Here is a 21,215-nt window from a genome sequence, read left to right as displayed (position 1 = left end):
GAAGAGCGTGTTGCTCCTGGGTCATTAGCTGCCTTCAGAAGAGGCAGAGCTGGACCCTGAGTGAGAGCAGAAAAAGGGCCCGTCCCCTCGCTGCCACCTACGCCAGCCGGCCCGTGACGTCCTCCACTTGGTCCTTGCTCCGCTGCGGGAGCAGAGGGCCGTGCTGAGCCCGTGCCCAGCCGAGCACGCCGAGCCCCGCGTGCCGTCACAGACCCACCCCTGCCTCCTCCAAGACCCCCTTGCTCGGGACCGTTCCCCTGTTCCCATATCTTCCTCCCCTCCCCTCCCCTCCCCAGCCGACGGTGCTGCGTTCTCACTTATTTTGTACAGGACTGGCTTTATTAACCACAATCAACCCCAACGCAGAGCTCTCCGAGGGGTCGGTGTGTAGCACGGCAGGGCAGCTTTGCAGAAGTCAGGCCGGGTCTGCCATCAGGAAGTGCACGGCTGCCAAACAGAAATCCCGTGGGCATAAATCCCCGGGAACCCCAAACCCAGCCCTGATCCGCCTTCCCCCTGCCTCTCCTCCCAGCTATGCCCCCGCTGCAGTGCACCTGCTCCCAGGCCCGTTCACCGAGCAACAGGAGCCCAGGTCCCTCGCTGCTCCTTGTCACAGAGTCCCTTGCAAGGGGCTGAGCAGCTGCATCCTCAAACCAGTTTATTGCCGTGCTACCTTAGACCCGGGGGTCTCCCGGCAGCCAGTCAGTGTTTGCAGGTAGCCAGGCGAAGCCCTGCCTGCCTGTGTTTCTATAGGGCTGGATGGTGTTGGCGGCACTGGCCGGCATCTAGCAAAGACTACAGCAACGGCGGGCCAGCCTCCCTGGCTCTGGGAGCTACGCACGGGGCCCCTGGGCAGCCCCTGGCCATGAGGAAGGTGCAGAAAAATGTATTCGCCCCCCCAGGGCACTCCCGCATCCCAGTCACAGCTGAGCTGCGCCGCGGCCGCGCTCCTGGCCCCGCGAAGGCCTTGGGAAGAGCGAGCGTGATTTGTTCTGTCTAGGCAGGCGCGTGCGGCCATGTCTGCAGACGTCTCAGACACGCTCGCAAACACGGAGAGAGAAGGAGATGGATGTGGAGAAGGCGCCGTCCTCGGCCACAGTCAACGGGCTCTGAATTTTTCATGAGCCGCGCGCGGTAAGCGGGCTCTGTCTGGGATTCTCAGCAGATGCTAGCGACGCTGCGGCTGCCTTCAGGAGCAAGCAGGCTCCAGTTGGCTGGGGCTCGTGGCAGGCCCCTGGGGTCACCGTGGCTGGCAGGGGGCCCGGCTGCCTGCGGCAGGTTGGGTTCATCTTGCAGCCTGTGAGTCTTGTTCGCATCCTATCACCAAATCCTGAAGTCGTCCGTAAATAATTCTGCTGCTCTATTTCCTTCCTCCACCTCGTTACCCCCCCAGTTGCACATTGGCCACTGCAAGGTGTATTAATTTCTTACCGGACCCCGGTTCTCTGTGATCATTTGTTCCGGATGCTACAGACCTCCCGCGTGCATGGCTGGGATCAGTCTCAGGCCATTTCCTAACTGGAGGCGAGGCGATCTCATGCTCCCATGTACAGTGTCAGATAACTCCCATCCTGTCCAGGTGCAGAGTCCAGGCCTGCGACTTTGCATCGGCTGGACTTGCCATTGGTGTCACTGCAGGACACAAGGTTTGGCCGTTTAGCCATCTGGGTAGATTTGCAGTTCAGCTTATACCAGAGCCAAAATGTGAAGAGGGGGGTAGCTGGCCAGCTTTGAACGTACGTATGTGGACAGTGAGCCCCGGTCATCAGTGCCTGTTGCACGCGCAAAGCTTGTGTGCGAAGGCCAGTGGTGAAAAGGACGTTCCAGGCCCATCAGTGGGACCTTTCCAGGGAAACGGTGTCCTTGCGCGCCAAGCAAATGGTCGGATGCTCGGTGAGGGTGTTTGGAGCAGGCTGCCGGGGCGGGGGGAAAGATTTTGAATCCCGGTGTCCTGGGAGGTACCAGGAACTAGCCGTCTTGATCGAACAGACGGGTTGCAAGGGACTTGTGCACAAGTGACTTCCCCTTTTACATTTGAATTGAATATTCACCCATCCACCCACCCACCCACCCGCCCATATACTTCTCTTTCCGAAAACTAAGGCATCAACAAGCATTAAAAACTAGCTGATGCATAAAATAAATCAGAGCAAGAGGAAGGCTATGATGATTCCTGAAAATAACATAATATAAAAGTGTTAGAACAAGACCCTCTCTGAATATAAAAGCTGCTGGATGTTAGGCTGTCACACTGTGTCATTGGATAAGCATCTTCCATCTCTAGCCATTTGCTTTTTATCACCTTGATAAACCTGCCAGACTCACGGCACTGCTCAGCAGGGAAGGGACGAGCGTGCTAATCAATACCTCTGTCATTTTTAGGATTGATTATTCTAATTAATTCTGCGGGTCTTTCAGCCTGGCTTTGAAGAGATAGCCGCTGATACCAGAGATGGCAGGTGGACTGGGGGCTAGTTTATCCGATCGTGTAATTCAGGAGATGAAATCTCCCTTGAGGCTCCGAGTGAAATTCCATATTGATTTTAAAGTACTTTACTTGTTTATAAGAATAATAACAACGGTGCTCCAGGAAGATTTTTCTTGGGCTTTGCTTTTTCCTGGCGTTTCCCGTGGCTGCGTGGGGTGCGCGCGCGCCCTGCACACACCGCCTGGGATGGCCTGGAGGGCAGAGCCCGGTTCTGGTTGCCCTTACGACGTTGCCTTCTTACTTTACGGGGCAAGTTGAATCTATCCCAGCTCCTGAATGGAAAAGGGTGCCTGCCGGGGTTGACTGGCTTTACCTGGGTTGTAAGTATGCAGTTTTCTGAAGCTCCTTTGCAAAAGGCACTGCACGCACCCATTATATACTGATCTAAGCACATTGCTGTATCTAACCCTTGCACATTGCTGCATGCTGTGGGGAGTCTCGCATGCAGGTCCAAATTATACCGCCTGCCCCCAGACCCCAGCATTCACCCCTCGCTGTATAGTGAGGTCTGGATCGGAGCTCTGCTGCTTGGGCCCATCTCGAAAACCTGCCGCCGAGAACAGCGAGCAGCCTGGCCAAGCGCTGATCTGTACGGAGGCTACGAGCCATCAGGACTGCAGGAGGGAAGGGATCTGCAGTCAGAGAAATGAGGCTTATGCAGGAGAAGGTCAGCCTGTGCACACACACACACACACATGCATGTGCACGCTCACACACACACTACTAATACAAAAATAAACGTGAACGCACATTTCCCCACTTGCAAACACACTCACGTGCCACAGAGCCCCCATCTTGCTGCAGACCTGGACGTCCCTGAGCAGTGCGCGCCGGGTCCAGGATCCCAGCGCCTTGCAAGGGACCAGGGCCCTCGCTGCCAGCTGTCCTAATGGAAAGGAGGTCATTTGGGGTAAGGAGCCCAGGCCCTGCTCTTCCTACTGAGAGTACAAGGCACCTGTTGTCAGCCCCAAGTCACTGTGTCCTCGTGCCCCGTGCGATGGACTGCACCCATATAATCTACAGTGACTGCCCTGCTATCATCCACGTGCATGTTTGCTTTTCCCTGCTACCGCTCCTGTGCTGCTTCTCCTCGGGGCCCTGGCATCCCCTGTGCCACCTCAATCCCAGGTAGGCAGTGTTTGCAACGGCAGCTCCCGCAGGGTCACGAGCCCTGGGATCTGGCTTTCCAGGGCAGGGCGATGCTGGCTTGCTCTGTTTGCCGGCTGGATGCTGTCACTCATTTCTCTCCTTGCATTTCTGCAGGTCGTGTCGTGCTTGCTGCTTGCTGCGGGGCCTGCTTCCCTGGCAGAGCACGCCAACAATAGCGAGGTTGCGGCAGTGCCCTTGGAAGCACGCTGCGTAGTAAAAGGCTTGCTGGGCTTTATGAGGTTTCTAAAGCACTTGAGTAGCTGAGAGGCATCCCACACCAGTGAGCCGGGGTCTGCTCAATGTCAGCCAAAGCCTGATTTCACACAGTCTAGTACAAGCCAGCTGGCAAAACGCCTGAGCCGCTAGCTGCAGCGGCCCAGGTTTGGGTCAAGGAGGTGCTTGCGGAAGCTTTGCAGGACTGAGGAGCGATACCTTTGGTCTAGTGACAGACCGGGGGTGCAGTTTTCCCTGCCCTCTTCCCGATGGTGGACATCCAGGCTGTTCGAGGGAGACACGTTGCTGCTCGGGCATGGCCCGCTCACCCCTTCATCTCTTCGCCGAAACAGCCAACAGACGAGCGAACTGTAGCACGGGTCGGACTTCAAGCACCACCTTGCTGTTCGCATCGGCACCTTGGCTGCATTGGAGAGAGGGTGTGAAACCCCTGCCCCTTCCCAGCACCTTGAGCCGCGCGGGGCCCTCGCCCACTTGGTTTCAGTGTCCTGGGGAATCGCTCGCCCAAAGCAGCTTCCAGTTAGAGACAAAGGCAACCCTGAGATCGGCACGGTCCTGACCCTTGGGGGACGGGTCCTGGCATCCAGACGCGTTCGGTAGGGGGCCGCAGAGGTCTGCACGCGGCGTTTGCCTTACTTCCAGCCCCTGTGCTCTGTGGGAAGACGTGCTCAAACATCCCAGGGCGGGCACGTTCCGAGCAGCTGCAATGCCCAGGGCAGGCCGGCCTGCGCTAGCCTCCTGCTCGCTCACACCCTCAGCAGTTTGTGCTTCCCCAATGAAAGCCTGGCCTGGTTCTGCCCCTCAGTGCTTCTCTGCACGCTCAGAAGAGTGTAAGGGGCCCACGTGCAAAAGAGAATTGGGTCCATTGGTGTTTAAAGGTCTGCCTGCTCGGGAATGCTCTAACGGGGCACGTCTACACGTGCATTGACGCCGGCTTCAATTTCCTGCCCAGTCAGTGGGAATGTGCAGGTGTTAAAGTGCATCAACGCTGTGGGTGAGCTGATTTGGGACTAAAATGAATCCCAAGTCAGTCCTCACACGCACAGCGTTAAGGCACAACAATGCATCTACACGTGCGTTACTGCGCAGTAAATAATCGGGGGTAAATTTGATACCTGCCTGATGCAGCTCAGCGCAGTCGCCATATTTACTGCACATGGTGGGTGTGCACGTGTAGATGCGCGCCCGTGCTGAGCAGTAACGGCGCACGTGTAGACGCACCCACTGTGTCCCCTGCAGTGAAAAAGCACTTGGACGGCTGACCCAGAGGGAAAATGCACAGAGGGTCCAGAAGAAAGGTTGTTCCTACAAGCGTGTGGAGGTGGTGAAGAGGCCCTGTGCACAAGGGTCAGTGCCCTGGCTGCCCCTGGGTGCACGCCACTGCTGCTCTGCTGATTGAAAGCCCGATCCCCAGAGCTTGCTCTCTGGGCAGCAATTCTACCATCAGCGCCCGGGCGCCGTGCCAGCAGCGGAGGTGCCCGAGCAGAGCCGGAGCACGCCGGAAGCACCTGTCTAGCGCTGCCATGGCAAAACGAACAAGGGATATACCCAGCCGTCCCCTGACCTCATTCATTTCTTGATTTCCCAAGCAGCGAGTTGCTCTGCCGCTCAGTCCTTGGAGGAAGTGGGGAGTCTACTGAACTCTAGGGAAGTTCAGCCCAAGGCTGGGCCCGTCTCTAGCGCTCGGTGACTGATGCTGGCGCGGTCTGATCCGGGGGATTGAGCAAGCCGCCGGGTGACTCAGAAGGCAGCACCCGCTGGGTACTTGCATCGTCTAAAGAGCTGAGTGCGTCATCGCCGCGAGCACCCTCCCAGGGCAAGGGCGATCCCGGGACTAGAGCGGGGTGAGCTGCCTTTTCCTGGGAATAAAAATCTCACCACAAATGGCAAATTTGGAGGAAGGAACTGAACCCCCTGGGGAGTTTGGGTCCAACGTGGCCAGTAATTGCAGCTGTTAGGGAGAAAACCTGGGGAAAGCATTTTGAAACCACGGCAAGGTTTTGGCTCACAAAGTGGAAGTCTCTCCATGGTCATTCATAAACTGCCCTGAGTATAAAAATGGCTCTTAAAGAAAGGGATGAAAAGAAACCCAAAGCAGAGCGAAACGTGGAGCTGGCTCTGCTGGTGATGAGGACTCGGCTTGCAGAGCGTCCCTGCCCGTGTCAGCCCGGGCTCTGGCCCTTCACGGTCCTGCCGTCTCACGGTCTTGTGTCTAAATGAGCCACAAAAGGTTTTCAAATACCCTTTTGTAGTGAATTTTCCTTTGCTTCCTAGAACAGCCCCTGTCTGCTGGCTATTGTCTGTCTTCAGCTTCCCGAGAGCCCTTTCCATGGAGAACTGGGTGCTCTAGGGACGCGCTGGTCTCTTGGGCAAATATAAGCTGGGCTCCCAGCACTGCCCACCTGGCTCAGAGAAGGGCCTGGACGCAGCCAGCGCTCTGCTCTCTTCTGGAAGATGCAGCTTCCAACCTCGTCGCAATCCTTGCCTTCAGTAAATCTCCTGCAATTTCCTCTCCGGCAGATGATGGGCTCTGTGTTGGGCCTGGGGTGGAGAAGGCGTTAGCCACTTGGAGTAGGCACTCCCGGCAAGACCGATTCCTTCCAGACCTCGTCCTACATGAGCACAGCACCTGCCTGCTCCCCACCTGGATGCACAATAACACTTGTGAGCACCTGGGAGAGCACCCCACCTCCACACACACACACACGGCTGCACGAGAACAGGAGCGGGTCGTGCCCGGCTGGCGTGGGGAGCCAGACCCAGCTGGAGGAGCATGGGAACGAAGAGGTGCGGGCTCCACACGTGTGTCCGTCCCCCAACTTGAATCCGGAGCGTCTGGGTCAGAGGGACCGATGTGTGGGCAGGGGGGAGCAGGCCTCTCTCGATGCCTTTGTAGGCATGGGTTCAACTCGTACCACGTCCAGCCCTGCAGGCTTTGGAGCATCCAGGCTGGAGAGTTCAAGGCAGCTGGACATGATGCCAGCCCCAAGCCTGCTGCATCTGACCCGTGCTAGCCCTACGGTGCATGGACCCGTGGCCGCAGATCCGTACGTACGAGGGCTGAGTCCCTGCCCCTCTCCTAGGTGTGCGAAAGCATAGCTGTTCTCCCAGCCCAGCATGCCACATGCAAGGGGTTCAGGGGCACAGCAGTCCCCAGGCCCCAGCGACAACGCTGGAGGACCCAGAGGCAGTGCTAGGAGCCTTCCTTTCCTCGCAAAGCAGTGCCTTCGCTCCACTCTCGCCCTTGAACCCGGGAGTGCTAGCGCCAGCTTTCCGATGTGTAGTGACAACAGCACCGAAGCCCGCCCAGATCCACTCCCCACCCCTGGCTACCAGCGCTTTTGCTCCCAGCCGGCGCTGGGATACGAGGGACGGGGCGGTAGCCCGCTGCAGCCTGCGCCTGCCTTTCTAGACGCACAACGTGTGCATGGTCCTGCCTGGACCGCAGCCGCTGGCAAACAGGCACAGCGGGGTCAGGGCGGGTGGTGGAGGCTAGGAACGAGCACGCCTTCCTTTGGAGCACGGGCATGGGAAGGTGAACTTAATTAAGACCAGATGCGGCCGCGCTTGGAAGGCCGGCCCTGGGCTGGGTGCCCAGCCGCTCGGACCGGGCTCTTCTCTGGACAACCACAGCTGGTTGTTCACTGCACGGGGCGCAGTCAGCGGTGCCAGGTCTCCAGTCAACCCTGAGACGGCGACATCGCCGTCGCCGTCGTCACCCCCTCGCTAATGGCTAATTGCTGTGCAGTCTTGAGCCCACAGATGCTCATCTCTTCCTTCCCTCCTCCGTCACGGCGCTGCCATGAGGCCGTGCTGTCCCGACGCGCAAGAGGATTCGGTCCAGCCCTGAAGCTGCATGTGGCAGGAGGAAAGGTGCCCCTCGTGCTTGTCACACCTGTAATGCATGGACGGGGCCTGAGTCTCCCATCGCAGGTAGTTTGTCACTAATAGAAAGGCTGCTAGAGATGATTCAGCTGCGCTAGATTGCAGCCGTTCCCCAGGACTGATTGTCTGAATAGAGCTACGAGGAGGCTCGCGGGGTAACATATTCTCCTTGAAGACACGCGGGCAATGGTGGTGATTACCCGTGTGCGCTGGAGGGAGGCTAGAGACTGAGTCTAACAGGAAGGCAATCTGTCTTGCACCCCCCTTGGAAAGCAGGACAAGAGGCCAGTCCCCGTCCTTCTTGGGTGTGCGCTGAGCTGAGTAGAAACTTAGCTGACATTTGTCTGGTGAAAACAAATCTGTATTTTGGCTGGGAGTTTGTTCCTCTACCAAGGAAAATCCAGCGGGCTCCTGTCTTGGGAAGAGACGTCCTCTCCCATTAACTCCTTGTTCCTTGTCCAGGGGAAGGGAGGAGAGGTGCGTGCGGTGAGTCTGGGGCTCTCCACCGACAGACGAACCCCTCAATTCATCACTTCTCTTGGAACAAACACCACCGAATCCTGCATTTCTTTCCACAATGCACATTGCGACTCCTGGCAGGACGTGAGCCCAGCATTTCCACAGCCCGGAGAGACGCAGCTCTGCTCTGAAGAGCTCAGGTCCACCCTTCCCTTCCCTTCCCTTCCCTTCCCTTCCCCTCCCCGAGTTTCCGTGGGCTCATTTGGATGGCTCTTCCCAAGGAAAGCCCTCCAGCTGCCTCGTAAGAACTTCTCCGTGTCTCTCTTGACCCTTCAATTGCTTGATTTATGGCTGGCGATCCGACCAATTAAGCTGTAACCTTTCCAGAAGCCAAGTGTGGGAGTTAATGATTGTCTCTTCCCGGTCCACGAAATGGCAAAATCATTTGTCAAGGGCTTTGGTGGGAGGCCTCGGTGGTGGCCGACCTCCCCGCTGCCCGGCTGCGCTGCAGAGACCGATCAAGCACGAGGGGAAGTGGCTCCGAGCAGGTTTCACGTGAACAATTATTTTAAGCTGCGCTGGGTTTATTTGCAGTCCAAAGACCGGTCGTTCCCTGAAGGCGTTGAGAAAATAATCCCTCTTCGGAAAGGGAAAAGCTAATAAATCTCTGAAGCAAAACAGAGGAGCGAAGCGGCTGATAAAAAGCAACCCACGTAAAACTAGGGTGAGAATCTAATAGCGGCAGCTCCACAATAGGGGTGCAGGGATGCCTGCAACAGGGACCGCTCGCTGGGTCAGGGGTCCGAGCTTGCGGGGAGCGGGGGGCAGGCGGGGAACGGAGCGCGCACACGCTCGAGGAAACCTGCATGCACCTTTGCACGTGCCTCCCCCGGCTCCGGCCACCCCAAAGCTTCTCACGTGGAAAACGGAGAGCCCGCCGGGCCCTCAGACTGCCCAAACTCGCTGCCCGGTGCACAGCATCCCCAGGAGACGAACGGCTGCAGGGGCCTGCACCTTGCTAAGCAGCACGGACTCATCGCGGCTCGTTCTGGGCCCCAAAACCCACCGCAGAAGTCTGGCACCACAGAAAGTGCCGTGCCTTGACGGGCGACCGGGGACCGCCTGGAGAACAGAAAGATCCCAAGGCAAGAGAGATGCACGGGAGAGATGTGAGCTAAAAACACACAACGTAATGGAGGAAGTGAGTCACCCGGGCCAGAGCCAGGGCAGCACTAATAAGTACCATCGCCGAGACAAATATACCCCCCAGCCCACGCAGCGCGGGGGGGCTTTCTGCTTCGCTTTGCAGCAGCGGAAGAGGAGGAAGTGGGAAAAGGGCCATCCCTTGGCCAATGCAGGCTCGCTCCCGCCTGTTCGGTTTGCGAATGCAGCCTTCAGCCTGGCCCAGCAGTGGGATCGCACCCCTTTCCCTGGGAGACTCCCCCCTGGCCGGATACCTCTTGCAGCCAGGCCACAGTAGAAGTATTAGCATGGCTTCGTATCCAGCCTGTATCACTCCACGACAGCCCCCTCCCTGGAGGGCTCCTCTCCCACCTTGGAGGTCCCCAGCCCGCAGACAGCGCGTGGGCTGCGATGGTTGCTTAGGCACCCCGTAGATGTTTGGGTCACTTCTTCCTTTTCCTCCTACATCCCTTCCTCCCCGATCCTTAGTCACGTGTGTGGCTCTTCTCCAAACCCCCTGCAGAGGTGAATGCTCTGCTCCAGATGTGGCTGCATGTAGGGTGCTGGAGGGGAGGGGAGATTGGCTGGGGAGAGGGAGACCGAGCACGAACCATGTGAATCCAGGGTGACTTTTCTGTAGAAAGCTATAGAGGGAGGGGGCCAGATGGCAGAGGTGGCACAAGGAGAGTTGCCCCCAGCTTGAACTGGTGCAGGGAGCAGGAACCAGCTGGTGTTGGCCCCAGGTCACCGTGGCTGTTCCTCTTCTCTGTTTTCTTGCAGACTCCAAGTTCTCCAAACGCTTCTGCTCTGACCTTTAGAGCCTGGCAGGGCCCACAGCATGGTGAGCGAGGGCATCTCCCCCGCGGTGGTGCTGACGAGATGGAAAGAACCACGCCTGAGGATGGATGCTGCAGGCCAGAGGAAGACGTGGGCGCTCTCCCGTTCCCGCAGACCCTGGCCTTCCCCTTTGTGCTGAGAAGAGAGCACTTTACGTGCTGCTTGGCTAGGGGTTTGGACCCCGATTTCAGTGCCAGGGAGAGGGGCCAGAGCGGATCCCCGGTCAGACGAGGGCCCGCGGCCCCAGAGGTCGGCGGCGCTCACATCCGTGGGTTTGGCTTGGGCAGGCGAACAGACACGAGGAGCTCTGGGCAGAGCGGGCAGCGATGCAGAGACCCGTCTCAGCCTGCCGTGGCCTCAAACAGCATTCAGCTCTGCTGCGTGAACCATTTGTTCTAATTACAAGCACAGACGAGGCCCCTGGCAATGGAGCCCACTTTGTTAGCGGCTCCTTTCCATCAGGAGGAACAGAGAGAAACCTCGAGCCGTGCCCTTCCCCTCCGGCCGGCCGGCAGCCGGCAGAGATAAGGGAGCTCTGGGAAACGCAAAGGAATCTGTTAGAATAACGGAGAAAACAGATGAGGGGTCGCGGCTCCACATCCAACCCGGTCTGACCTCGGGGAGGGAAGGAAGGGAGGTCTGGGTTTTCCACTGACCCAGCTGCCCCGGCCTCTGGAGGCTGTTGGAAACTGTGAGTGTTCCCATTATGACACCGGGCACCTTGCTGGAAAACACAAAGGAGGTTGTTTGAGGCATTGTTTGAAGCCCGAAGGCCTGCAGGAAGAGGGGAAGTTGCTTTCATCTCTCTGTTTCTGTTAAGCCACCTGAAAAACGGGGATAATACTGCTCCATCCCACTCGTGGTGGCTCAGTGGCTTCGCACTCGGAGCCCCGCGAGGAAAGGCGAGAGAGCACAAAGCAGCGCGATCGGCACGCTTGGCCAGTGCGTTTCTGAGGACGGACAGCCCGGGGTCGCAGAGACGGGGACAGACCCCTTGCGAGGCACGCAGCCCAACCAGAACGGAGCACGACTCCTTCCCGCGGGTCCTTCCTGCCCCCCGCGGGGTGGAAGCAATAGCCGGGGAGGCTGGAGTTTGACCTCAGCCAGATTTACGCATTTCAATCTGCCACGGGCCCGTGTTATAACTCATCCTGTCGCTCGTTTGTCTTGCTCTGCGGTCTTTGTTTCCCCGGCGTCTCATGCAAATGATAGATTGGAGAACGGCTCCCTGGCCTGGCACAGGGCTGCGTGGCCAGGCTTTTGGAAGGGAGCGTGCCCTCCTTATTGAAGGGACGCAGCCTACGGTCACAGCTGACCGTTGCAAGGGCCAGCGAAGGCTGGCACTGGCGTTGCCCTCGGCTCCTTATCTAGCATTAAACAAGAGCTAGAAGTGGCCACTGGGCCCAGCACCTCATCCCTCTTCTCTCCTACATCAAAGCCAACTCCGGCGACAGCCCGACATCAGGGTCGAGCAGCAGCAGACTCGCTCAACCACGCTGACCCCCGGGAGACGCGCTGCCTTGGGCCAAATGTGGCAGATTAGCAAGCTGACGGGCAATAAAAGGACCCCAGAGCTGGAGCATCTCACATGCAAACCAAACAGAGCGTGTCCAGGCAGGGATTTCTTTAGAGGCCACTGAAACGCAGCCACCGCGGAGGAAGAGGGGGCAGAGAGCGCGGGGACCGGGCCGGGTTTCTACCAGCACTGAGATCCGCCGTTCAGCCGAGTCTGGGGGGGCCTAGATAACCTCTACGTGGAGGCTGCCGTGGTATTAGTGTGGCCCCACAGACTGGTCGTGGGTTAATGGTTAACTTCTCTAGCAAATGCCCCCCAAATCTCAGAGCCGTTCTTATGACGGGAAGACCCTACGATGCCCAGCTCCACCGCTGCAGCAGCACCGACCCCGGCACGTTGCCCCGCCAGCAGCTGGCACCGTGTCCGGTACGGCTTCCCTCCCCAGAGGCCAGGCAGGGCCAGGACTCTCCAGACACCCTCATTTTCCCCGACACGCTGACCTGCCTGTCCTCCACGCTCTCTGCTTTGCAATTTTAAAACCAATTTCCCACCATCTGCATCCTCTGCCAGGAGACTCGCACGTTGTGCTCTTCTAAGACGCCAGCCCGACCTTCCCCCGGCCCCGCTCCCAGCCTCCAAACCAAATCACCAGCTGCCGCTAAAACGAACCTGCAGATGAAACCGTTCCCCTCGCCTCCCCCCGCTGCGTCGGCAGGATTTCTGAAATCATGCATAAAGCAAGAGCCACTCGCTAGGTTTGTGTTTGTGCTCTTAAAAACCACGGGCTTTGGGCCAGAGATCAAGAATGCTCCAATAATAAATTCCTTTGCGCATTTTTTGTTTTAGAAAAGCAAAGTCCAGGATGTTCTGCCCTGGGAATTCAATCGCCGCTTCTCCTGGGTCATCACAAGACGAAGCGATGGCACAGGAGCGCTGCCTCCCTTTGCTCTTGCACCGGAGGCAGGTACCTGGGGGGCGAGCGTCCAGGCCTGCCATCCGCGCTGGCGCTCCCCCAACTCACAGGATCACAGACAGCGAGGGTGGAAGGGAGCTCAGGAGATCACATCGAGTCCAACCCCCTGCTCCAAGCAGGACCAGCCCCAACTGCATCATCCCAGCCAAGGCTTTGTCTACCCAGGGCTTCAACACCTCCAAGGATGGAGACTGCACCGCCGCTCTGGGGAGCCTGCTCCAGTGCTTCACCGCCCTCCTCGGGAGAGAGTTTTTCCCAATATCCAACCTCAACTTCCCTTGCTGCAGTGGAGCCCATTGCTCCTTGTCCTGCCATCTGCTCCCACTGAGCACAGCCCAGCTCCATCCTCTCTGCAACCCCGCTGCAGGGATGGGAGAGCAGGACACAGCTGGCTCCCAGCAGTGTAGCCGGGGCTGTACGGACTGTGATCCAGGCTATAAACCTACCCGAGATGGGCGGGGGCCGACCCCCACTGAATCCTGATGCCGACTCCCCCAGCTGCAAAGGACACGGGGAGCGGAGATGGGAACAGAGAGGCAGCATTTCTGGGCTGCGCGGAGCCGGCAGAGGAGAGAAGTGTGGGGCCATCGGCTCCACATTGCAAGGCTAAAGCCCAGCAGGACAGCGATGGCCCCGCTCGGTGCCCTGGCAGGTGGCTGGCAGGGCTGCCACCAAGGTCCAGGAGGAATGATGCTCCCAGGGGACCTGGCCCAGAGGCAGGGAGAAGGGCCCAGCAGCCTGGTGGTGCTGGGGCAGTCATTCACCTGACAGGGCTGCAACGTAACGTGCACCTAGACCAGGTGCCGGTGCCCGTGCCCGTGCCAAAGCCCTGGGCAAAGCACGTGGGTAAGGACGGGCCCGAGCACAAGCCGAGGCTGGGTTGGGGAGCAGCTGTCCAAGGGGCCACTGCAGAGGAAGCCGCTTGGCAGGGGAGAGGCACGAGCACGCGGATGGTGCACAGCTCGCAAACCAGAACATATCGAGGCACTTGGCTCCGGCCATTCATATGGGCCTGGCAGGAGTGCAAGCCTCACACCCCGCTTGGCAGCCGCCTCCCTGCTCGCTGCCAGCCCTGGACACCCCTGCCCCAGCGCGGGGGGAAGCAGGCTGCCCTGCCCTGGCCGCGGCGTGAGTACGAGCAGCGCCCTGCCGCCTGCCAGGCCTGGCCCTTCCCCTCCACGCTGCGCGGCTCGTCTCTGCCGGGTCCGATCATCCTCCCCTGCTCCTGCTCCCCCTTATCTCGTGTCCTCCGGAGCCGTGCACGGGCAGAGGGACCGCATCCCCCGCCCGCCCCGGTCCTCTCCGGATGGCTGCAGGACCTTCACTTTGCCCTGCTGCTTCACAGCGCAGGGGTGTCGAATACAGGGCCCCGCCGGGGACCGGGGGAGAGGTGGGGCTCCCCCAAGAAAGCCTCTGTGTGCTGTCAGAGCCACGCTGGGCTGCATGCCTCGCTCCGCCAGACGCCATCCTCTGCCAGACACCATGCTCTGCAGCCGGAGCTGAGGCAGGGGCTGGGAGACGAGGCTTCCTGCTGCCAGACACAAACCTCCCGGCCTGCCCTGGCTCCAGGACATGAAATGCTTTTGCACCAACGTCACCTCTTCTGGGAGGCAGGTCTGCAGAGCTGCCCCTGCTTTCAGACCCCCGCCTGGGCCTGTCTCTGCGCCTCCACGAAGGCCCTGCGGGAAGGGGCCGTGCGGTTCTGCAGCGCCCCGGGCCCGGTGCATCATGCAGGCCAGCCCCGGAGTCGGTGTTTTTGTCCCTGCTCTTTCACGTGGAACGGGTCTTAAACGGCTTTATGATTTCTACGGTGCGCTGGCTCCGGCTGGAAGCCACCTGGCCGTGCCGCGCAGATCCGGGGCAGCGCGACCCGGGAACCGATCCATTTGTCGCTCCTTCAACCCGAGCCGTTGTCTCTGCTGCAGCCCTTCCCACCCGGCCCTTCTCCCTGCCCCACACATGATAACTAAGGGGAGGATGCCTCCCCCCCGCCCCTACGGACCCCGCGCACCCAGCTGGGTGCCCGGGACAATAGGGTTTAGGTGCGTCCTTATATAATCATTGCACTGTCGGCTACTGCAACCTTCCTGCCGAGAAAGGCATCACAGGATGTAAACACAGGCTCTGGGGAGAAAACTTCAAAAATGAGAGTCTGTCCTTTGTCCTTGCTGTGGGAATTACTGTGATCAGATAATGGCATTACTCCGTTACTTGCCTGCGGGGCTGAGGGGCCTGCGTCGTCCATACGGCCCCGTGGCACTAAGTGACCTACAAATATGGACGACAAATGCCTCGGGCTGCTCCCGGTGCAACGGATGCCCTGAACTATTAGAAAGAAACCACCTGCCAGTTAATCAAATGCATGGGACAGCACTCACTGGAGCCTCTCGTGGGCTCAGCAAAAGCCGGCTCCTCTTCAGACGGGCTTGGCGCTGCAGCCTCACGCATGCCTACAAAGCAGAGCGTGCTTGAGGAGCCACAGCCCCTCGATGCCCCTGAGCCGGCTCTCACGCCCCAGGACACGTGTTTCGGGTGTCCTGGCTCTGACAGCGCCTTCTGCCCACCCACGACAGCCAAAGCAAAGCGGTCTCAGCTCGCTCAGATCGGGCCTCTCTGCATCCACCCACCCCACCGCCTCCTGCATCACCAGCCCGTCTCCTCCCGCCCCTCCACGTGCCTCCGAGCTTTCCAACCCACGCGCTGACCCGACCTGCTCCACCAAGGTCTGGCTGCCCCATCCCTCACCAGCCACTCGCACGGCCACTGCCTGGGGCTATCTGGGCGCTGTGACACGACGCATTTATTCCCGGGGGTTTCTTAGAGAAGCCCTCCACACCGGGCTGCGAAGGTGGTGGCCCTTGTATCCATGTAACATGAAGCAACCTCCGGAAAGAAGCAGAGAGATGACTAACGCGCCTGCTCTCAGGGGCTCGCTCGCCCGTCTGCATCAACAGCCGAGTCAGGATTTGCTAGCACAACCCCACGAGCTGCGGGCACTAGCGCGCCCACACTCGGCAAAGCAAACAGCACCGGGCCTGTCTGTGCAGGGAGGGTGCACGCCGTGAAGAGGCTCCTGTTTCAAGGATGGGCAGGAGGGGAAGTCGCAAGTCTGCTGACCTCCTTGAGCAAACTGCTGGCACCCGCAAGGCAAACACCTTCCTCCTCTGAGCTCGCCGCTTGCAACGCACAGCAAAAATAACATGCCCGGGCGGGCGGGCGGCTCACGTCCCACATCCGGGGGCCTTTCCAGCGCCTCCACGGCGTGCACAGGAATGCTGGATGGCCAGGAATGCGTGGAGCCTCTCCTTGCGTGAGACGCTGGCCACAGCGGCTCTCACAACCAAGGGCGAGTAACATCCCACCCAGCTGCGGGACATCGACCATCAGGACGACATGCCACGCGGAGATGCAGAGCCCCGGGCCCAGCAAGGCCTACTGGGAGCCTGTGGACGTTGCTGGGAGCTCACATGCGCTGCTCCCCCGAGAGCTGCTGATCCCCGATGATGCCGCAGCCACGGGCAGGAGGGCTGCTTGCCCAGCCGGCAGATGGCAACACCCCTCAGACATCATCGTTGACCCAGTATTCATCTGACCTGAGATCCCAAATACGGGTGAAACCCACCCGAACCATTAAACAGCCTCCCCCACCATCCCATCCTGCCCGTTGGGTCTCCTTCCAGCAGACGTGCACACAAACACCCCCATCGCTAGGTAGTAAATCGCTCGTGTGTCTGAGCAAAATGAAAGCAGAGTGAGAAGAATCTGGTTTAGATTTGCCTTGCAGAGAAGCCAAGGCCATTACTGGCCTATTTATTATAAATTACAGGCAGCAGACTAGGTGCATCTAGAGGACAGCATCTCCAAAGGATGAGCACGGCCAACGCTGAGTAATAAAGGGTCATAACCCAGTGCTGTAGCAGTGCCCGGGCTTCTTGTAGCACTCCACACCAGACACCTGGTTTGGGTATTTCTCATTCCTCCTCCCTCTGCCCGACCCCCAGGAAGTGCCCAGAGGAGTATGAATATCCACTCAGAGTTGAAGCGGAAGAGAAACCACTGCACGGAAGAGAAAAATGTATGCAACGGCATTTCAAACCTCCTGGGACTCGCATCAAAGCTGTACAGGCAAAGTCATCGCCTAAACTAGGGACAACGACTGTTGAAAAGTAGGATGCTGTTCTCAGGCTCTCCCCTAATACCAAGGGCATCAGACGGACCATCCTACAACGGCCCCCTGGTTGTGCACATCCCCTTGGCCTTTCTTAAAACTGCTGGGCAGAAAAACTATTTGCAGTCATGTTCCTCCCTGGCGCGCACTGTGTTGCTAATTGCACCAGCTGTGCTAAGCAAGCATTTGGAGTAGAGCTGGTTGGGGCCTTTCCAGCAAAATGGCGTTGCTGGAAATATTCATTATAAGAACAGAGACTTTTTGAAGGAACTCATTTATCAAGAGTCCTGACAAGAAAGGTCCTTGGTCCAGAACGGACTATTGAGAAATAATCATTGTGATCATCTCACGAATGACTTCATTACAGCGTACGCAGGCCGAAACAGGGTATCTGCTTTGGGAGGAATCTGGTGGTGATTTGGTTTAGCTCTAAACCTATATTCCCATGTGTTTGGGAAATGAAATGTTTCCTGTTCAGTGCATCAGCATTTTCCAACGAATGCCAAGCATTTCCAACCAGGCCCAAGGTCCTTCATGCCAGCTTTCATGGCAGAGGGGAATTCATAGCAGCCAACAGAGTTGGATGCAGTGGAGAGGAGAGCCTGGACCATCCAGCATCATTGCTCGGCATCTGCCCAGTGCCACGAGGGGTCGATTCTCGAGGAGGGCGACTGGCGGGTGAATAGCACAGACCATAAGCCGTGAGCTCCTCCGCGGGTCCAGCAACGCATCTCAAGATGCGGCTCCCACCTGACTCGCTGGGCCGTGCACACGCGTTGGAGCCAATTAGAGCATGGCGGACTCTCTAATTAACCACAGCTGGTCCCAAGCCTTCTGCTCGAGCAGGATTTATTGCACCATTTGAACCTTGTTCCCTGCCTCCCTTCCGAAGCCTTATGAATGACCTGGCTCTTCCCGGCCACAGCTGGGCTGCGAGTCCGTGCCAGCCGCCCTGCCCTGCCTGCCCCATTTCACGCGCTGCGGAGAGCCCATTTCTGAGGCCTCCGCCGTGCGGCGCGGCACAGCGCCGCGCCTCCTGCAAGACCCATCCCGGCACAAAGACCTCGCCTGTCATTCCCGTGGCCAGAGCTCTTGATCTTCCAGCATGCATTTACGCAGGGAGGGTTTTCCCCCCAGCCACAGCTCACCGGTCTGGGCCTCAGCGCATCTACTGTCCATGACAGCACGCCTTTCTTGTTGCAATGGGAAAGCCCACTCGCCAGGGTGGAAACTCGCCACTGCTGGTATCTCTGCCTAGATGACCCACCGCTTTGTCGTTGCCGCGCATGAAAAGTGTTCTCGGCTTCCCATCCGATCCCACCGAGCCGGGTGTCCAACTCTCCTAGCGCTGCGGCGTCCAAATGAGTCGGTCGTCTTGATCCAGAACGTGGGCTTCTCACGGCTAGACAGTCTGCATGCCGGACAGTGAACGAACGCTGCGAATTCTGCAGTGGACACTGGAGGGGTCAGCATGACCCCCTGCGGCTCTCTGTGCCAGTGCCGGAGCTCTGGGAACTGCAGCACGAAGCCCGATGACAAACCTGGTTTAGTCCAGGTCGGATGCTGAAGACAAGAGCATGCACTGCACAGCGCTCTCGCAAAACAGGGGAGCCGTGAAAATCTTGTGTGTCTCAGTAGCACCGGCAGGCCAAAGTGACTCCACTGCCTTTCCTGGGATGGGTGGGGTGGAAAGGTCCCGTCCCCACAACCCCACCGGGCACCCATGTACGGGATAGGACGCAGTTCCCGGACCCGGGGAGCTCCAGTCCGAGGCAGATCAGAGTCAATAAAGGGAAAGCATTTGGGAACCTGCTCTGTATGAATTACCCTGCTCCCGGGGGGCAGCCGGACTCGGAGGGCAGCTGTCCCAGGGCCTGGTGGGTCTGGACGTCCGAGACCGCGGGCAGGCGGTTGCTGGAGTTCAGAGCTGGAGCGAAGGAGCGGACGCACCTCCCCTCCAGGCACGGCTTGTGGTTTACCCATCGCCACCTCACTTGAGCCCATAAACCTGCCAGCGCCTCCTTCGCCCCCGCCTTTCCTCCCCTCCGAGCTGGCACGCGGGCAGAGGCGCTCGGCGCTGGCCACTGGTTTTCCCGAGGCGCTCGACGCTGCTCCGCCCCGCCACGCTGCCGCAGAAACCGGTGCAAAGTGCAGGGGACACCGCCGGGGCTGGGAGGGGAGGCCAGGCCTGGCTCCCTGCACCTCCCCCTCAGGCGTGGGGCAAGGGCAAGGGCAAGGGCAAGGGAAGGACGTCACGCACCCGAGGTGTCTGGGGCTTGTTTGCCCTGCATAAGCCCCCAGGAATGGTTTATGGGAGGGGGAAGGAGGGTTGCAGCAGCACCAGGTTTCCTTTTCAAGCCTCCCCTGTCAACACCCAACAGCTGAGGGGAAAAAAACCAGCAACCTGTAGAGCACAGCGGTCATGGGGAAAAGCCTGCCCTCCTCTCCCGGGGCTGAGCACGACCAAGGGGAGGATCCCTTCCCCGGAGCCCGGTGCAGGGGCCAGCGGGAGACTGCTTATCTGTACAGAAGTGTCCGTGCACCAGTTCCTCCCTCCGCCCCTTAGTCATATGGTTTTTTCCCCTGTGTGTGGGGAGAGGAGCTATTACAAACACTGCTCTAAGTTCAAAAACAACAAAAAAAGTGGACTTAACTTTTTCCTGGAAGCAGCTTCGTTCCCCCCCCCCCCCCCCCCCCATGCCTTAAGTTTGCCTGACATCCACCCAGCGGAGGGGTGTGGGCTGTGCCTGCCTCTATAAAGGGCTAGCTGGGGAGGAGGGCGCTGATCTATTAGCTCCTTTACTCAGCTACGGTCACAGCCAGGCGAGACCAAGCAGAGTTAACAGGATTGCTGCCCGGGACACCATGGCTGAAGGTAAAACCGACGGGGGGATACACTGCTGCTTTCCTTGCCAGCTGCTCACGCCGTTTTCCTTGCCAACTGCTTCCTAAAGCTTTCCTAGGTGGAAAAAAGTTTTGCTGGCTCGGGGCTGCTCTGCAAGCACGCACGGAGAGCGGCGCGCCTGGCTACTAGCCTTCCTACGTGCGTCCGTGTGTGCAATGCAGTCCACTTGAGGAGTTAAAGGGAGCACTGCAGCGGGTTCAGCAAACCCCCCCCGCAGCAGCAAGCCGGCTCCTTTCCCTGCGCTGCACTTGTTTCTGGGTCTGGGACTTCATGTGACAGTCAGGTTATTAAAACTGAATTGCAAAGTCTTGACGCTAGCGCGGCGTGTTAGGAAATGAGAAAGATGAAAATCGGAGATTGCGAGGACCGGGAGACAACTATATTTGAGTTAATGCTTTCCTAGACTTCAAGGCCAATAACCTTCTATTGTCGTAATAACACGGCGCTGCGAAGAGCGACACGGTAAAACAACATTGCGAAGTGAGAGCTGCCTTTCGATGGGTGCCAGATGCAGCCGCTGTAAAAGTATTTGCTTAAAGTTTTGCTCTATTTTAAGGCAGTTATCTGAAGACGCCATAAAAAAAATAAACCATCCCGGCTTGCAGAAATCCCCCCGGGACCCAGAGGGCTTCTCTGAGCTGTCTTTCCCAGGGAAAGGGAGACTTTTCTTTTCTAGGTCTTGAGAAATGAGGTTGCTTGTGTGCGAGCGAGCTGGGCATAACCCGCGGGGTGCAGAAACCAGCAGTGTGACCCATGCTATCGGGCTCAGTAAAATCCTCCGGTGCCTCGGGGCATCGCACAGCCGCGAGCGCTCAGCAGCCGGGTCAAACCGGTGAAGAATGGTGGAAAAACACAGATTAGGTCAGTTCAGCCCCCCGTGACCTCAGTGGCAACAGCAGGGCTTTTAAACGTATTCTGGAGATGAAATAAGAGGAAAGGGAGGCAAAGGAGAAGGGCAGATGTGGCATCTCAAAGAAAGTGGGGTCGCTTTGCTGCCATGCTCCCCCAGAAGCAGCTAGAGCAGGGGAGCCGTGGCACGCAGGGGTGACGCGAGAGCCTTTGAAGGGCACGGCGGGGTGCTGTCGGGTGTGCAGCACCACGCGTGACTCCCACGAGAAACCCAGATTTCAAGCAGAGATCCACGGCGTCGCAAACATCCTGCCCGGTCGCGGCTCTCCGAGGTCTCTGCAACAGAAGAATTGCTGTAGCATTTTTCTGTCAATCAAAAAACAAGGGAAAGCTCAGAATCGGTGTTTTCGGAGGGGCTTTGAGTGTGCAATGGCTGAGGACCCCTGAGCGAGAGGGCAGAGAAGCCCTCCAGGTCCTCTCACCCCTTGTGCCACAGGGCAGCTGGAGGACATGGGTAGGGAGGCCTGGGGATGCTCAGGTGCCTGGGGAGGAAGATTATCTGCTGATGCA

The 21,215-nt window shown here is 58.7% G+C and overlaps 3 protein-coding genes across 6 annotated transcripts in view; 2 read left to right on the top strand and 1 right to left on the bottom strand.

Moving 5' to 3' along the window:
* The window catches only part of KIAA1755 (KIAA1755 ortholog), a 17,202-nt gene extending 16,089 nt beyond the window's left edge, over nucleotides 1-1,113 (top strand). The window contains 1 exon segment of the mRNA XM_025212178.1: nucleotides 1,001-1,113. Within this exon segment, the coding sequence (XP_025067963.1) occupies nucleotides 1,001-1,113 (113 nt within the window).
* Nucleotides 1,114-1,247: 134 nt separating this feature from the next.
* Nucleotides 1,248-21,215, bottom strand: part of LOC112551385 (collagen alpha-1(I) chain-like) — a 26,657-nt gene continuing 6,689 nt past the window's right edge. The window contains exons 1-2 of one of the 2 annotated variants that reach the window (XR_003095681.1): nucleotides 1,476-9,774; nucleotides 1,248-1,407 (exon numbers count right to left, since the gene is read on the bottom strand). The gene's annotated coding sequence lies outside the window, so the exon portion shown is untranslated. Of the gene's footprint in view, nucleotides 1,408-1,475; nucleotides 9,775-21,215 lie in introns of those variants that run through there. The other variant, XM_025212168.1, reaches the window with a different exon arrangement.
* TGM2 (transglutaminase 2) overlaps nucleotides 19,610-21,215 on the top strand; it is a 20,196-nt gene continuing 18,590 nt past the window's right edge. The window contains exon 1 of one of the 3 annotated variants that reach the window (XM_006030481.3): nucleotides 19,610-19,766. In XM_006030481.3, the coding sequence (XP_006030543.1) occupies nucleotides 19,757-19,766 (10 nt within the window). In that variant the 5' untranslated portion in view covers nucleotides 19,610-19,756. The other 2 variants (XM_025212166.1, XM_025212165.1) reach the window with 2 other exon arrangements.

This window comes from Alligator sinensis, unplaced genomic scaffold (assembly GCF_000455745.1).
Source record: "Alligator sinensis unplaced genomic scaffold, ASM45574v1 scaffold1032_1, whole genome shotgun sequence".
NCBI classification, from domain to species: Eukaryota; Metazoa; Chordata; order Crocodylia; family Alligatoridae; genus Alligator; species Alligator sinensis.
Note: the sequence above shows the minus strand (reverse complement) of the source record. Positions and strands in the feature narration are given on the sequence as shown.